The 19,074-nt window shown below is 33.4% G+C and overlaps 1 protein-coding gene across 2 annotated transcripts in view; it reads left to right on the top strand.

Moving 5' to 3' along the window:
* The window catches only part of LOC148599168 (low-density lipoprotein receptor-related protein 2-like), a 131,213-nt gene extending 114,577 nt beyond the window's left edge, over window positions 1-16,636 (top strand). For both annotated transcript variants that reach the window (XM_088559716.1, XM_088559717.1), the window contains exons 72-81: window positions 470-749; window positions 1,789-1,914; window positions 2,403-2,626; window positions 5,215-5,394; window positions 6,569-6,688; window positions 7,014-7,118; window positions 7,907-7,972; window positions 9,316-9,403; window positions 10,098-10,212; window positions 12,614-16,636. In XM_088559716.1, coding sequence (XP_088415842.1) covers window positions 470-749; window positions 1,789-1,914; window positions 2,403-2,626; window positions 5,215-5,394; window positions 6,569-6,688; window positions 7,014-7,118; window positions 7,907-7,972; window positions 9,316-9,403; window positions 10,098-10,212; window positions 12,614-12,916 — 1,607 coding nt within the window. In that variant the 3' untranslated portion in view covers window positions 12,917-16,636. The remainder of the gene's footprint in view (window positions 1-469; window positions 750-1,788; window positions 1,915-2,402; window positions 2,627-5,214; window positions 5,395-6,568; window positions 6,689-7,013; window positions 7,119-7,906; window positions 7,973-9,315; window positions 9,404-10,097; window positions 10,213-12,613) is intronic.
* The last annotated feature ends 2,438 nt before the right edge of the window (window positions 16,637-19,074 follow it).

Here is a 19,074-nt window from a genome sequence, read left to right as displayed (position 1 = left end):
CAAAAGATAACTTGGCATATGAACCTTAAAGAGTAATGTATAAAACTGCTTGATTTATTCACAAGGGGCATAACTGAAAACATGGGTTTACATTGGAATCAGTGGGAATTATTTTTTACTGAATTTAATCCTTTATGGTCAGGACAAGTGACTTTGTGTGTTGATTCAATAGTGGTAAGAATTATTGAAGATGTGAAGGAAGATCATTGTACATTTTCCCCATGGAGGGTTGGTGAAGCAGGAATGAAAAGAATTGTTTCTGGTCATTATTTTTAGGATGTCAGTGTGAATTGGGGATTACATTTATGTGGGTTATTTATGGAGTAATTGCTTTAAATTGAATGCAATATATAAAATAGATTATATGTGGTAGGACTCCCCTTTTTAAATATCTATAGATTTTTTACAGATATAAATCTGTTATTACTACTCTTTAATTAATGGTAATATATTGATGAACTGTTTGTAGGAAGTGAATGGATGATGTTGTTCTTTGCCAGCGGACATGAGGTTCGTCAGCTCATCCCATCCAAGAAAGACTACTCTGGCATGATAAGTTGGGGACAACATATTGGTGGCCTTGATGTTGATGCTCAGAGACGGCTTATTTACTGGACTGATGTCTCCCAACATAAAATTCACCGAGCTGCAGTCCCAGTGGACCAGAAAGTAGCTGAGACAGCCCAGCCCCAGGACTTAAATATACGGGCCATGATGCCTGATTCCATTGCTTTAGATTGGGTCACAAAGTATGTTGCCATTAGAAACTATTGTGAAGATGTTTTTAATATTCAGTAAAGGTTTGGATAGACCAAAAATTTTCAATGGGATTACACTATGTTTTTATAGTCTTTGTTTCATAAAAAATTTGTTCTTGTCATCATTACAAATTTTAGTGACTTGTATTTCATGTTGCATAAAGTCATGTGTATTTGTATGAATTAAGATTTTTTTAAACAGTTAACCAAGTTAACCCTTTAACTTGGAAATGTAATCACCATTTTCTTCTTCATTTTTTTCCTTTCTTCTATACTCATAGTTTTTTTGCTCATCAAAGTAGTTAAAGTAAAATCTATTTGTTATGGTTGTGTATTTCACATATTTTGATGTATTCAGTAAACCAATTAATTTTGTTTTTATTATGACTTTTTTTTAAGAGCATGAAAAAACCTTGACAAAAAAGTCACATATATGTCTCCTTAATATGGAATTCATGTTTTACAGAGTATGTGTTAAAAATTAAATACAGTGCAGCCTCTTCTAAGCAGTCACTGTTGGGGAATGGTAAAACTTCCAAAAGAGGCTTTGTCAAACGCTAGTTTTTGAAGGCCAAAGTTAAAAGTTAGATATGTATGCATGTGTCTACTTTGACTGCATTTTGTTTAGTGGAAATAATTATTGTCAAGGCATCATGCAGTACAACAAAATCTTAAGATTTTTGGACCTGACTGAAAAAAAATGGCAGTTATAAACAAACAAAATGCTTTTTTGGGACATAAACAGGTGACCACTGTCCGTGTAATAGAGGTGGCAACTGAATGGAGGTAAACTGTTTAGGGAAAACACTGGGGCGGTATTGAAAGAGGCCATCAACAAAGGTGACTGTCAGGGCAGGTTGGACTGTAAAAGCCAAATTGAATTAATGTTATGAAACACAAAAATAAGTTGGTTGATTGTATTGTGGTTTGACTCCATTTTCTTTGATTTTGTTGATTTATGTGATATCTAAGAGCAAGGTTGTGTATTGTGGTTTATATTGTGGTAATGTAAATTGTGTTGTAATTACAGGAATGTGTATTGGACAGACAAGAAGCTTAATACTATATCTGTGTGTAAGGATGATGGACGATATCAGAGAACACTGATAAGACGTATAGGAACACCACACTCTATTGTTGTCAGTCCTAAATTAGGGTAGGTATTGTCAGTCCCAAACTAGGGTAGGTGTTGTAACACTGCATAATGTCTGAGGTAAATTTCAACTAGAAGATGATTATTGGATGCTGCACTAAACCATTTATACAATAGTTACTTATGTAGAGGGCATTGGCATGATTGATTGACTGCCTAAAAGACAGTGATATTATCTGAAACACTGATTAATACCACGAGCTGGAGCCCAAACTAGGACACGTGTTGTCAATCCAAACTTAGGCAGATGTTGTCAGTCCAAAACTGGGAATAAAGGGTCCTTATGTTGGGTAGGTGTTGTAAGTTCTGAACTGTAGGTTTTGTAGTCAGATTTATGGCTACAGTTTGTGATATCACATAATTATAAATCTCTGTTGAATCAAATTAGCTATTTTGTGAAAGTAGGAGAATATAATTTTACACTCAAAAAATTGTTTTTATACATTGTTAAAATGGTTTTAGGAGTGACATGTTTTGTGGATTTCTTTCAGATGGATGTATTGGACTGATACTAGTTACAATGCTCCAAAAATAGAACGGTCATGGATGAATGGAGAAAGGATAGAAACCCTGATAGACAAGAGAATTAGTAGTCCGTATGGGTTAACTATTGATGATTATAATGATGACAGAGTTTACTGGTGTGATTCTAAAGAGAATGTTATTGAGTCTATACGACCTGACGGTAGTGACAGAAGAATCGTCGTGGGTGTTGGTAAGTTTGGGATGACAATAAATACAGAATAATGTCTGTTTTGAAATCAAGACATAAAATATTAGTTGGTAATGTTCACACACAATATTGATGACATCACAATCAAGTAGATGTAACATTGTCATTGTAAATTGCTGGCATTTTATATTGTATAATGACAGTAACCTGAGATAAAAGATGTGCCATACTAAGAACAATGGAAAAATTGTAGTGACCTAAGAATTTTTTTATTGTTAGGAGAAAATTACATATTGAAATATTGAATATGCTTAATGCATTTTCTACCTACAAATTGATTTGATTGTATTTTTTTTTTTAATTTAGGTATATAGTATGTTATCCCCACTTCCGTGGTCAAAATATTAAGTCTTCAATAAAAATTCATAACAGCAATTGACTGGCATGTTTATTTCTATACATGTAGCCTGCATATTCTTTCATTCAATTTAAAATAATATATTATGATTGTAAATGCTGATCTACTAAAAGAATGGATAAAGGGTCATTGGCCACCATTATTGTCTTTGTTTAAATTAATGATGGTGCAAAGGTGAAATTCTCAGTAATACGTACTATCATGTGACTTATATGAGGAATGCATTCTATGTAGCAAACAGTTTAATCCGTTTATTTAAGGTTGAAAATCAGTGTTAAAGTTTAAATTTAATTAAAATGAATGCATATAATGGTTTTAAGGGTGTACAGTAAATCACAATGGTGAACTTATAAAAGAAACATTATACCATATACCGAAAGCTAACTTGATTTGAATATGTAAATAAACGCCCCTTGACCTGACCTTGATGACATATGATCCACACATACAGGGCCTTGTTCTTTGTTACAAATTTGAATTTGTAATTGCACAGGAAACAGGTTAAACCTGAGTTTTCAATAAATATTGTTAGTATATAAAGAAGTGTTTACAAAATTTTATTTCCATGGTTTAAATGAAGTTTTAATGTAACAATGTCATACAATATATTGACCCCAGGGTTAAAATATCAGAGCAAAATTTTTATCCCTTATGACATATAAACAAGTATACAGATATTTAACTGAACATATATTTCTAATACACCAAAGGAGTATGACAGTGAATGAATGAAAAGATACTTACGATAATCTAGACCAACAAAAGCTTCTTCTTAGTTGTTGTAAAAAAATTCTTCAGGAGTTGATACCTGTTACATTAATTTGGACACTTAACTTATAATTAAAAAAAAGAAAAAAACATCTGTAGCACTAGGGCTTTAGCATTTACATATATAGAACCAGTGGTAGATATAAGGTTAGGGGAGATGTTAAGGTTAAAAAATGCCAGCAAAAACATTTCAGGATATGAAAATTTCAGATTTCAGAAACAAAATGAGGGGTGGGGGAGGGTTTACACTTCGCATGCTTTTCAGTGTTGTTATTTACTTTATCCCCTCTATTTCAGATGTATGTGCTTGTTTGGATGAATTGTCTTAAAGATCTGAATTAACGGTCTTATAAGTTTGTCTTGCCTTGTCAAATAGAAACCATTCCTACTAGCAGATACACTGTGTCCCCTTAGTCCTGTTACAACCTTTTCAATACAACTTTATTTATAACGACTTGTTACAGTTAAATGTTTCAGAGAACATTTTTTAACAACATGACTTTTTATGTGTTTTAACTAAGTAGTATAATTAGAATTTATGAAGTTATACTCTTGCTAAAGGAGTGGTTGGTATATTGGAATCTGTCCATCATATCACCAGATTTATTTTACCATATTATGGTATCACCATATCATTGTTATTGGCTACTGTTAACTTGAGTAAAAATCTAATCTTTTTTAACACATTGGTTCTAGGGACATGGTGGAGGGCTCTATAGTTTTTGGAGGTTTTTGCTCCACTTCTTTTGGAAATAAGGTGTTATCATTAAAATTGATATAGATAGCTTGTTGATCTGAGTTTTATGATCTGTTCCTTTTGAAATTCTATATAGAAAATTATAAGGGGGTAGGCTTATCTTTAACTGCTTTTGAGTGCCACACCAAAATGAAAATCCCTGCTGCATTTCTGATGTCTTTTACGGTTTTCAAGTTATAAGGGGTCAAAGGGACCACACCACATAGTTCTTTATTACTATACTTCAGGTATTGATTTGTAGGGGAGGGAACCTGGTTATCCCGTGCCCCACTTTAACCCCCCCCCCCCCCAAAAAAAAAAAAAAAAAAAAACAAAAAAACAAAAAAAACAAAAAAAAAAAATGAACAACAAAAACTAAGAATTGGGAAAATGATTTTATTGCATGAGACCAGTTTTTCACAAATTCTACCCCAAAAAATAAAAAAAAATTGTCTTGCCTTGCTTCCATATATTGACCTATAAAGTCTGTTAACTGACATCCTGAATCATCTGCACCTTGTTTGTTATGTTACATTAGTAAATACAAGGCTTTTTAATGTAGGCAGTAATGTTATTCTGAAATATAGTGCTAGACATTAGGGAGTGGAATTTTTCTATAAACATTGCAGACCATGAATTAACATATTGGTTTTTTAGACAATAAGGTGTACAAATGAATTATTACTGTAAACTTTCCTCTATTTTTAGGCTTATCTTTCCCAATTGGCCTGGATGTGTTTGAGAGTAATTTATATTTTGCCTCATTTTGGGAGGGCAGTATTGTGAAGATGGACAAGTTTGGACGAGGTGTCAATGTGACATTACAGTCTGGCCTTCTGTTGCCTGTGTCTGTCAAAGTGTTCCATGCACAGAGGCACAATATTTCTTGTAAGTATCCTAATGAGCTTGTTACAGACTATAGTTACACAGTTCTGTCAGAGTGTTCCATGCATTGGGGCACAATGTAACCTGGGAATATCCTATGGGGCTAGTTTGGGACTTATGGTACAAAGTTCTTTCAAAGTGTTCCATGTACTGGGGCACAATGTTTCATGAGAATATTGTATGGGGCTGAGTATGGCACAATTGTTTCACAGTTCAGTTATAGTGTTCCTTGCACAGAGGCACAAATATAATGTAGGTATTGAATTGTGCTAGTATGGGACTGTTTGTACACAGTACTGTCAATGTGTTCCATTCACAGAGGCAAAATATATAATGTTAGTATTGTATGGGGTTAATTTGAGACAATTGCTAAACAGTTCGTTCAAGGTGTTCTGTTCACAGAGGCACAATATATATTTTTCTTGTAAATATTATATGGGGTTGAGAATGGCACAATTGGTACACAGTTAAGTAAAAGTATTCTATGCACTAAGATACTATATATATATATATATTGTATATATTGTATAAGGCTAGTATGGGAAAGTTTGTACACAGTTCTGTCTTTATATCTTTATTACTCAAACACCATAATTCTATGGTACAGATAACAAATTCAATACAATTTACATATATATAAAATATACATAATAAGTTGATAAGTGGACATGTATTGGAAGAAATAGTATTGAATCACATTTATGATCAGTTTCTACAGACATAGATTATAAGAACTACCCTGTAGACAACTTTTTTGTAATTTGTTCCATAAGTTTTCATAAATTGTGAAGAACAGAAGGTCATGAGCCATTTATCAAAACTATAAATCTAATAATATTTATTCTTTTAACAAACTGTCAAAATGTTCCTTTCAAAGAGGCAGAATGTATAATGTAAGAATTGAATAGGGCTGGTATATGTCATGCTATTATGTCAGTTTTTCACCAGCCATATTGATAAAATAAAAACAAAGAAAACATTTACTTCATTAATTTATCTGGTAATTAACAATATAATAGGCTTCCTCATCAGTTTTAGAGGTGGTAATAAAGTGAAAATAAATATCTCCCTCCCCCCCCCCCAAAAAAAAATAGCTTGAGAAACAAGAAATTAATTTTTAGTGGCCAAAGGTTCCAGTGTTTTATGAAGCTATGTTCACTTTTCTATGTCTTTTCAGTGAAGAACCCTTGTTCTGACAGATGCAGCCATCTTTGTTTACTTGTACCTGGTGGATATCACTGTGCCTGCCCTGACGGTACCATATTCCGGGAAAATGATAAATTTATTTGTGATGCAAGTAAGTTGTGTGAAAAATAAAACATGAAATTTATAAGAACTTTTTACATCCTTGAAAGACATGTTCATCTCAATGGATTCTCATAATAACTGAATGTCTATAACACCTATTATTATTAGAATTTGTCACTTCTTACAGAATGATGTTTCTGACCATCAGCATATATAGGGGAAGGATGTTGCTGAAGCTCTGTATATATTATCATAATTCTTGAAGAGAGTTGGTCACTAAGACAGGACTGACTCTACATATAAATAATTGCTGCAGAAATATGTTGTTAATAAGTGTGTATCATGTATGTGTGATGTGGCTCTTATTTTTTCAGTGTTAGAAGATTCTAAACCCCTGCCATCTGCCTGTCCATGCAACAATGGAGGAGTCTGTATCCATTTAGGTGATAATCCAGCGGCTGTCTGTCAGTGTCCTGAAGGTTAGTTATCAAGGTTTCAGGAAGCTATGTATTTATAATGTCTTTTTGCAGACAAACTTTCTTATTATTACCGCAGTTATTGTGCAAATCAACAATGTAAAATAAAGAAGTTCCTCCATTTTGATCACCCATGTTTGTAAACTACATCTTCAGTAATTATTGTAGGTTGTCTGCTCGTAAAACAAAGTCCTTTTCACACAAAAAAATTATAAGTGTAAAATTAGTCATAAGTTATATGATATAATAAAATCATAGCATTGTGAGGTCACAACTTGAAACTAATTTTACACTTACGATTTTCTTCGTGAAATTGACCAAAAGTTTGATTCCTGCATGGTAGTGTTGTGAGTATTATCAAATATATTGTGTTGGCCACAAGAACATGTTTGTTTTGTAAAATCATCTATACATATAGTATGAGCAGGCCTTTGTGTGAAAATTGTGCTTTATAATTATATCTCCCCCTCCCCCAACTTTGACTGGGAGACATACAGTTTTTGTCCTGTTGGGCTGCCTGTCCATCACACATTTTAAGTGCAATTCATCGGAAACTGATTAACAAAATCTCATGAAACTTGGTATATAGTACAGTATAGAAGAGTACCTGTATCTTCGTTATACCTCTGTGTTTCATGGATTTACAGGTTTTTTTTGTCTTTAATTTAGTGAAGCTCAATTTTTGTAAATACCTAAAACCATTTTTCATTTCATTTCCTCCATTTTATGGAACTGATGAAACATACATTTTGGATGGTAAAACCAAACCTTATTTTTTATTTTATTTACAGGATACCTTGGTAGATACTGTGAACTCTCAGAACCACAGAAACTTGTACCACAACTAGAAACTACCAGTAAGTTCAATTATTGACTGTATAGTTGAGATGAAAAAAAAAGGGGGAGGGCAATGTCTAACATAGTAAAAAATGTCTTTTTAGTACTGGAAGTCATTTAGCATTATGTATGATATTTTACATACAACATATTAAATATACAATAAGTTTATTTCTATGAGTATGAAATAATTGCCTGTGGTTGATAAAAGTAAAATTAAAGAGACCATGACTGGAAGGTGGAACAAGATATCTTTAATCATAGTGGAAATACTACACCAAGAAGACAGATTATTATATAGATAGCAGTGTTGAATCAAATGTTTTTTAGTGTAATAAATTTCGATAATTCACACTGTGAAATAAATTTGGTAATTTCACTCTCGGACTTTCTCCTGCCAAAATGTCACAACATAGATATCAATCTGTCAATCACAGAATTTTAAATTTAAATTGTTGATAACATGCAATAAATTATGAAGAAAATTTATATAATAAATAGGATAATCAATGGGTTATTGTGAATAACCAAAATATTATCACTCGTGCCAAAAACACTTCAGGATTTAACTTGTGTGCAGAACGAGTTCTGCACATTTGTTAAATAAAGGTGTTCTTCAGCACTCGTGATAATATTTTGCTTATTCACTCTTTCCAATTAATTATCCTATTCTACATAACTGGAAGTGAAATAAAATCTAAAGAATGTAAATCAGCAACCAAGACTGATACTGAGAGTATGGACCAGGTGCACTGGTAGGGTAGGCTTCCTCTGCTTTTCTAGAAACACTTGCTCATATGACGTCAAATCCCAATTAAAACCACAGAGTTTAAATGTCAGTCTCAGTAAGAATCAGGCAGTGAGGGAAACATGTTACGAAAAAACCCAGAGACGCCATCTTGAAAGTTTAATTTGTCTATTTGCACCATCAGAATCAAGGAAAAAAAGATCAAGATTTTCCAAAATATTTGGGTAAATTGAGTTGCAATTTCATTAAAATACATTGAAAATGAACATTTCAAGGGCAGATAACTCTGTTAAAACCTCATTTTTCTTACATTCTATTGAAACATTTCTGAACAAATACAGTGATGCAGAGATCAAATCTTATCAAAGACTGAAAGTGTATTTTTCTTGTCAGATCAGTAGGGTTTTCACATGCATGTTTCTGATTTTTCCCATTTTGCCAGATTCTTACAAAGGGTACACTTAACAACCATTTTATGAACAATTTATTTCTGATGATAGAAATGGTCACACCATAATGACAACCAAATTACAAATTGAAAATGATACCATTTCAAGACTAAATATAAGTGATCTTCTTGTTAGACTATGAGTGCTTCATTGTTATATTTTATAGGACTTGCTACCATTATTGTACCAGTAGTAGTTCTATGTCTGGTCATATTGGTGGCTTTGTTGCTGCTCTACTTCTTCAAAAGGAGGCGGTAAGTCATGCTATAGTTTGTGACCTTGATGGTGGTCTGCTAAGTCTTTATAGAGAATGAAGCATTTATGATGTTAATCTTCATGAATTTAATCATGATTTGAATCACTGACTGTCTGATTTCAGGATGTTCACCTGCTCTATTAATAAATTAACAAAGATTTCAATGGGTTGTGAAATCTTTTAGATCTTTCATGTAAGAAAAATTCTTTGGAAGGATTTGGGCTGGGGGGAGGGTTTTTTTTAATGAAGTTATGAAAAGAAGAGTGGGGTTACTGGGCAAAACATATTTATGCTACATATCATCGAGTAATTTGATTGGTCAAAATATTAGTTGAGGAAAGATTTTAGGAAAATACAAGTTTCAGATTCTTTATGAATCTTGAAAATTTATAACTGTCAACTGATGTAAAGCTATATACATGTATATAGTGACCTTTGTTACCTTTGATCATTATTTGCAAGCAAATTCTGTCTGCTTGTCAGTTTATAAACTGTATCTGTCCAAATTTGTAAGAACACCCCCTTGAAACTACTTCAAGGTTTTTGATGAAAATTTATAGGTAAGTTGGCTACATAGGAAGATAATCAAGTTTGTGATATTATGTTTAACTTTCAACTCCATTACAAGTTAGGGTAATTCCCTATGTGAGCCAATTTACTGAATATTTTTTTTCTTTTCTTTTTTTTTACAGGAAAGGCATAAAAGGAGATTACCAAGGAGGATCAGGGGTGGTCAGTTTTAGAGAGAGGTCCAATGTGGAAATCACTCCACCATTTTCTAACTCTGAACCAACAGCATCTGAATTGGTAAGTATGCCAAAAATAAAACTTTATCTTAACCAAAGATAACATATATCTAAAAGATAAGGATTAAATGTTTTGGGTTCATTTCAATCCTCCAAATATGCTAGCCTGTTTAAATGCAAACTTGTTGGTGACTTTTGGTGTCTTTCCCTTTAAGTACTTAATTATACCTTGTACTTCTCTGTCTAAGAATCTGGCAAAATGTGTGTAAAGTGTTGCACATGAAAAAAAAAAAAACGTGGAGATTTTATTTGCATAACTCAAGTATTTATACCTGAAAATCTTCAGAAATAACCATCAAAGTGCTTGTAAAGTTCGCTGTTTTGAGATATTGATGGGTCATATTTAGTTAAAATGCACTATGGAAAAAAGGCAGGAAAATGTCTCCCTGTATGATCAGTCAAAAAATGTCACAATGGATAAATTCAGGTAACTTCAGTTGTTTTCTAGATTTATTGAATATAATGTGCCTGATTCTTACACAGAATAGTACTTAATATATGTCCTGTTTTTGTTCCCTTTCGTCAAATGCCGAAGAGGACTTAGGTTTGCACTCCGTCCGTCTGTCAGTCTGTCAGTCCATCAGTCACACTTGGTTTTCCAGACTTTTTTTTGTAATGCCTCATCCAGTTGATTTCATATTTGGTATATAGACTTATCATGACAAGTTAAAAGTTCGAATGACGTTACTGTTGAACTATTTTTACAGAAGTTATGGCCCTTGGACATAGAAAATTTCATGAAATTTTATCTTTTCCGGACTTTTTTTTGGAATGCCTCATCCAATTGATTTCATATTTTGTGTATATAGTCTTATCATGACAAGTTACAAGTTAAGTTTAAATGACCTTACAGTTGAATGAATTTTACGGAAGTTATGGCCCTTGGACAGAAAATTTCATGAAATTTTATGTTTCCGGACTTTTTTTTGTAATGCCTCATTCATTTGATTTCATATTTGGTATATAGTCTAATCATGACAAGTTACAAGTTAAGTTCGAATGATGTTATGGTTGAATGATTTTTACAGAAGTTGTGGCCCTTGGACATAGAAAATTTCATGAAATTTTTTCTTTTCCGGACTTTTTTTTGGAATGCCTCATCCAGTTGATTTCATATTTTGTGTATATAGTCTTATCATGACAAGTTACAAGTTAAGTTTAAATGACCTTACGGTTGAATGAATTTTACGGAAGTTATGGCCCTTGGACAGAAAATTTCATGAAATTTTATGTTTTCCGGACTTTTTTTTGTAATGCCTCATCCAATTGATTTCATATTTGGTATATAGTCTTATCATGACAAGTTACAAGTTAAGTTCGAATGATGTTATGGTTGAATGATTTTTACAGAAATTGTGTCCCTTGGACATAGAAAATTTCATAAAATTTTATGTTTTCCAGACTTCTTTGTAATGCCTCGTCCAATTGATTTCATATTTGTTAGTTAGTCTTATCAAGTTACAAATTGAATTTAAATATTATTGGGGCAAAATGGTTTGTAGGGAACTTATGGCCATTTGACATAGAAAATTACATAAAATTTTATGTTTCATCATTTTGATGCAAATTGCTGCTGTCATTCTAGAGTTATTTGCCCTTTAATTCATAATAACGAAGTTTTTTCAACTTTCCAGGTGATAGAAAGAGAATGTCTTTATGCAGCTTTCTGTAATGCAAAAATGTTATTATCTACTGTAAAATGAAGCTCAGGTTTGATTTTGATGGAATTTGCTTTTGCTGTTCAAGAGTTATTTTCTCTTGATTGTTAAAAAATTACACCATCCATTGTTAGTTCGCATATATAAAAAAATCTCATAAAGGCAATGAGTTAAAAGGCCAAAAGGGGACACTGTATTGCATCAGCAATACTGTCAGAATGCTTGTTATTACAGATCTTGAGTGACTCAGGGATTGCAGAGACATACAATATAAGTGACTTCCTTTTTAGTCCTTAATATACCACTTTCCAATTTCAAACACTATGTGGTTAAGGTAACTCCCCTTTTAAATTTATTGTACCCCATTATTTTTAATTCCAGACGTTGAGTGACATGCAGATGGATAGTACAACTAACTTCTGTACCCCCATTCCCCCCCCCTTTTTAAATTTATTGTACATTATTATTTCAATTCCAGACATTTGGTGACATGCAGATGGATAGTACAACTAACTTCTGTAACCCCCCTTTTTAAATTAATTGTACACCATTATTTTTAATTCCAGACGTTTGGTGACATGCAGATGGATAGTACAACTAACTTCAGTAACACCCCCTTTTTAAATTGATTGTACGCCACTGTTTTTAATTCCAGACATTGAGTGACATGCAGATGGATAGTACAACTAACTTCTGTAACACCCCCTTTTTAAATTGATTGTACGCCACTGTTTTTAATTCCAGACATTGAGTGACATGCAGATGGATAGTACAACCAACTTCTGTAACCCACTTTACTACAAATCAGAAGAAATTGATACTAAATTCCATGCAATGGATGAATCATTTAGCTCCCTTAGAACAGAAGAGACTATTAGTGCACCAAGTTCTTCTGTTGAACCCCCAGCAGAGAAATCTCCATCCAACAGTAAAGGAATCCTCACACCTCCAAGTTTGAGGAAGTTTAAGATGAAGAAGAAGGCTTTAAATCCTGTAGAACATTCAGATAAAGATAAAATAGGACTTGTTGAAGAAGATGAGTTTTAATGCATGAATATGTAGTATGAGGTGTTATTTATGTACATGTAATTTGACTTGTGATACATATGCTTGTAGGAGGATTTGTAATACATGCACATGTAGTATGAAGTGTTATTCATGTACATGTAATATGAATTGTAATATATATGCATGTAGGAAGATTTGTAATACATGTACATGTTGTATGATGTGTTATTCATGTACATGTAATATGAATTGTAATACATATGCATGTAGGGAGATTTGTAATACATGTACATGATGTGTTATTCATGTACATGTAGTATCATTGTTATAATTGCAAGTGAGTAGTTTGATGACTTTCCTTTTCTTTCTGTATTTTTAAGCAGATTAGACTAAACTATCAAGTAAACTGATAATGGTCAAGTTATTCATTTTTCATTGCATTTAATTTGACAATTTGTCAAATGTTCAATACTGTCCAAAACACTTTATTGAATGACTCTTATTCTGACAACATTTGTCTTTTTATACTTAAAACAGAACCAATTATATATCTGATATGTTGTTAAATTGGCAAGCTGAGTAATATGTTGTAGTAGTTCATCTGTTTGCCCTTGGATGGCTCCCTTGGTAATGGTATTAATGGTGTGTTAATCAAGTTTTCATTTGGTAAAAATTCATTGCACATTTATTATTTCATTTGATCTTGAAAATTAGGTGTATTTAACCATGTGTGGTAATTCATTCATGAAAACTTGGAAATTCATGCCATTTTATATAGATCTCTTTACATTTTCATATAATACATTTGTATTGTGTAAGGTCTTTTTATTATAATTTGTGAGTTGTATCAATACATATAATGTATTGATGACTCAGTCTACAATTAATATGACTGACTAAACCATATGAATCAACAGTCTTCTTTCTATAATATGATGAAGCATTATTCTTGCTTGCCCATCACAATTCTTAACCCTTGTCGTGCTGAGTTTTATGAAAAAAGTCTACATTTTCAATATTTTGCAAACTTATGCAAATTAGTTGCACAATGGTACTGATGCTGATTGTTATATATAAGTTAAAGATGGGTGATCAAGGGGGGATGGGGTAAGTAGGTGGTGGAAGGATGGGTCAGTAATCATGGTAAAATGGGTTTGTCAATTGAAAATGATCATTTTTGTCGATTTTTTGCCATTTTTGTGCTACATGTGGGGTTCAAAAGGAACCAAAGCATATTCATCCCACAGCCTGTACCCTGTGAAGGCCACTGAAGCTAAAAAAGGTTTATTACAGTCATGAGTGGGGGTCAGGAGTCTTCTGAGTCTTCTGAAAGGTTACTTGTGTGAGAAAATGGGGATTTTTTCCAAATTTTTGGCCTCTGTTTGGCCTAAAACCTGGAAGAAGTCAATTCAAGGGATCAACATAGAAATGGTGGTGACAGCAGGTGAAATAAAGCACTTTAGATTTTTTTCTGCTCTGGTGAAGGGCTGAGGAATGATTCCTACTCCCTAAAAAATCTCTCGTTTTTGGGCAGCAGAAACTCATGACCTTCTTTCAGCTCTAGTCATTATTTTTTAACAGATGGCCTCATTTTAAAGTACAGCCAAGCTGCTTGAAGATGGACACAAATTGTGTTTTCCTAAACTAAGATTAACACTGCCAGAACCAACAAAGCAGAACCAGGGCCAATCCCGTATAGGTCCGGGCGCAGCATGACAAGGGTTAAGGTTTTCCACAAATCTAAATAAAACAGTATGCCCAATGAAATATGACAGCTGTATAGCACAATATTTACTGGTACAGTACAGCTCTTCAGGCTTCCCTCAAAATATATTAATCTACAATCAACATTTTGGGATAGTGAATTAGTGTATAGTGTTCCACCTACTGGATATTTTGGCTAGTTTTCAAGGAAAAACTTCTTGTTTCTTCTTGTTTTATTTAATCAGCTAATCTAAAACTTACATTACCAATATATAAAATATGTTTTATTTACATTTTTTTTATTGTTTTGTTCAATAGGCACTGAAAACATTTGCTGTGTTTCATCCATCAGAAAGTAAAGTCTTCTCCAAAATCATAATAGCACTGAGCTATAATCCCTGAACTGTCTAAAATACCTTATTTAGAATGTACTAGGATCATTGTATTAACTCCAGGGAACCATGGAATGCCTAAAGAACTAGACTAGTGCGCTTAGTGCTATGTTTTGTGTATGCGTGTGTGTGTGTGGGGGGAGGGGCAAAAGAGTACTGATGTACCACTGAGCATTGTGGCTGAAGTTCTGTAGGAATACAAAAAAAACTGCTGTACGAGTGAGTATTGGGCTGTAATGATGGGGAAAGATAAAAGATCTGTACTGTACAAATGGGCACTATGCCATATTTTGGGCTGTACGATTGAGCTGTGATGTAACCACTTTTCGTTGCAGTACTAAGACAAAAAAATATATGGACTTTATTTGAAATTAGCACTTTGCAAGGTTATCAATCTTGTGGTAGTTGATTAAAATAGAAAATGAATGTTTTCTACAAAAAAGGATCTGATTACAGTAAGGTCTATCATTACATAGATATAAATCATATGTAGAACGAAATTCTTCGTTTGTTCGGTTTGTTTTCTACACTGAATCATCTCTACCATAAGCAGCGTCTGAATTTTATATGTGTGTGTAGTTACATGCATAAATTTGTACCATGTAAACTCAGGCTACGATAACTTTTATAGGTCTATAGCTCAAGTGCTTTATTGGGAGGTGTCTGTTAGCAATGCAAATGCATTTCAAATTCTTAATTATATATTATTATACAAATCATATTTCCTATCATATCGTGTCTAACTTTGTGTAGTTATATATTTATTGGTAGTACTGGACTCATTATTTCCATGCAAATAAAGTTCGGGAACATACGAATCTTTCTGCCCAACTGTTTGTCCACATACCTTATAATCCAAACTCCTCATTAACTTCATTGTAATTTTGTATGAGGATAAGCTATTATTTTCCAATGCCTTTAAAACAATATCATTCAACCACATTAGTTGAACATGGTTTAGTTTAATTGAAAGTTACGGATATTCTTGCTAATAGTATTTTTAGTTGGTTCAATGTTCCTCGCTTTTTAAATTTCAATTAAGACTATGTTTTAGGTAAATATCAATTTTGTAACTAAAGTAATGCATACTTCATATCTTATCTTTATAAATTATTTTATGGATGTTTTCAAGCATTGCATTGCATGATGATTTTCTAGGAAGTTGTATACCGTCTTAGATACATAGTTAAGCAGAAAACTGTGGGGCAGATCCAGAAATTTGTTATAAAGGGGGAATTCGATCTATAAATTGGTTAAAACAGGCAGGGGTTTGAAGCTATAATTTGCTCATTTTACCAAAATTTTGCACAAGTTTAAATAAGTTTTTTCAACTAAATGATTGATATGGGGGAGGGTCAATTCCCTGTCCCTATTGGATCCACCACAGTTTTCCTTTTAGTGTTTGAATTGACTGGTCATTGTTTTTCGATAGCCTATTGTCAATCTTTAAACTTTTATTTCAATGTTTGATGTTGTGGAAATTTTGATATCAAAAAGGATGTGTGTGTGGTTGGTTTATTGTGTGCTTCTGTACGCTGTTTGTTGTATTTTGTTGTGACATTAGATACTGAAGTTTAATACTTAATGCATCATGATACTACTTTTTTTATAGTTGTACATACAATCTATGTAATCAGTGTAACTAATAAACTTGCTTCGTCGAGATATATATTGTTCCGTATCTTCTGTGGCCATCATCCTGGTAATCAATAAGGTGTGTTCACTTCCACCTTAACAATTCATTTACTCCTTTTACAATCAAGACTTTGGGGGTACATAAGAGATGCCTTGGTTGTGGACCTGTTTGCCCTTCTATCCATATGTCCTGTATGCGAAACCACGTTTCTATGGAATGGACTTATGATGAATTCTATTATTATGATTTTGCATCTTATGTGGGTATTCATGATCATTATTGTTGATGTGTTTTAAAGATACACAATGGATAGAATGTGGTGGTGGTGGCGTAACACATCCACTGCAGCTGGGGGTATTATCCCCTTAAGGACTGGGCTTGTTTAATTATGATCGTTTTCTATTTTGGCTCCTTTTCATCGACGATCAATATACACTAAAATGTTTTTGTTCATTGTTTTTTTTTTGTTTTTTAAAAGTTACTATTGTATTTCATCTTTCATCGATTACTGACTAGGATTACATGTAGATATAACGTGATCATATTTCATTTCAAGTTTTCCACGACAAGCTATGTATATATTTTCTGACGTATACCATTTAAATCTTTAAAAATAGAGCAGGGTACACGGTATATTATAATGTAACATCCCTTTTTATAATTGGTCAATAAGTCCCTCTTGTACATATAAAAACCCACGACCGGCTTCGAATCAATCGATCCTGCAACACATGACTGAAAAGGTAAGTATTTTACCATAGTTTAAATTGTCTAAGACCTTTGTCACTCAGATTTTCCCCCTTATGTGCAAATTAGCGAAACTGACTTGATTTGACAGGTGTAACAAGTAGTATGTAGAAATTAGCAAATCAATATTATAACCTGTGAAAAAAATTGTTTACTGATTTTACTCCACGTAAATATATTTCCTGCCACAAAATGCAATTTACATAAATATATAAATATAAATCATGATTTTTGTATTTTATGACAGTTGTTAAAATGTTTATATGTAGACTAGTAATTATTGCAAGATTTCAACTTTATTTTTTCGTCTTTGTCGGTTATTTTACCCCTTCATGATCAAAATACCTTATGTCGTGGATTCCTCAAAGGAACTCAGTTTCTGTTTCTGAACACTACAGCCCCGTGCAGGTCCGGATGTTTAAAAGAATAGGCATGCAGCAGCGCTAAGCTTGTCATAAAAGGCGACTAAATAGTGCTCAGAATCCTAGCCGGGGCTAGGCGCTCTGCCCACAGAGGAACTGGGATGTGTGCCCCAGGCGGTGGAATGGGGTACCCCTGGCATGTTACATGCTGGGGTTGTCGTCAGGCTATGATACGGAAAGCCTGACCGCAAACCTTAGTGGTACGTGTTCCTCGCACGTTAGAGAACCCTGCTGTGGTATCCGATAGGAGTAGGAACCTTTGCGCTCCGCCACAGGAGGCTAAATTGCCCGACCTTACCCATCCCCCCTTTTCTACTGACAATCAAAATTTGTCGACCCTATTATCCTTGTGTCCCATCCTTTTTTTCATTTCATCATTATTACATGTTCATTTTATCATCCATTTCATGTTCATCGTCTGAATATAGCTGAAGTATTGCTGCTCGGACGTTAAACCCCAACAAACAAACAAACTGAACACTTCCAAAAGATAGTCCAAATTACCGGGTTTTCATATATCAACTCATACGTAATGCTGTAACTACGCAGACTTTTTGTACCACCGTAGACTTCTTACAATTAGGCTTCTGGAACAGGGTTATGTTGCTACAAGATTAAAGTCAACACTACAACAGTCTTATGGTCATCATCATGAACTCGTGAATCGTTACGTTGTATCAAACTTATATGTTCAACATGTCATAGTTTTCCTTGCTCTTTCGTCTACCCCGGACGACTTTTTATGAGCATCTCGGCAGGTGTTTCTAGAAAAGCAGAGGACGCTTACCATACCGATGCATGTGGTCCATGCCCCAGTTTTTATTTGAGTCCGGGTTGCTCATTTACTTGAGTTTCTTTGTAAGTTTTTTTTCTTTGGTTATTTTATTTTCTTTGTAGGTCTTTATCCCTGGCGTATATTTTCTAGATTTCCGCTAAAATCTTGATGATTCCGTTGATTACTCTTAAAATTGGCATTCGCTGCTGTCTAAGCAGTGCGCATGCATTTTCTTCAACTATTTGTCATTTACAGTGTAACCTTATACTTGTAAAAGGATATGCTGTGCTCGGTTTTAGTCCGTATTGTATTAGCTTGTATTGACACTTTGCAATAAATTGATATTATCGAAGTCAGTTTCGAAATGCTCCATTACTTTTCCTAGATGTTTGCTCAGTCTTTTCAGTAGAAATTAACAAGAAAAGCTATATAAGAGTCATCGATATTGGGGTCAGCAAAAACGTTTGATTTATTGATGCACATCGTTACGAATTAGAAACAAATTCATGAAAACGATATAA

This window comes from Perna viridis, chromosome 13, assembly GCF_037379345.1.
Source record: "Perna viridis isolate PV_CMFRI_1.1 ecotype Kerala chromosome 13, ASM3737934v1, whole genome shotgun sequence".
NCBI classification, from domain to species: domain Eukaryota; kingdom Metazoa; phylum Mollusca; class Bivalvia; order Mytilida; family Mytilidae; genus Perna; species Perna viridis.
This window is presented reverse-complemented; position numbering and strand designations above follow the sequence as displayed.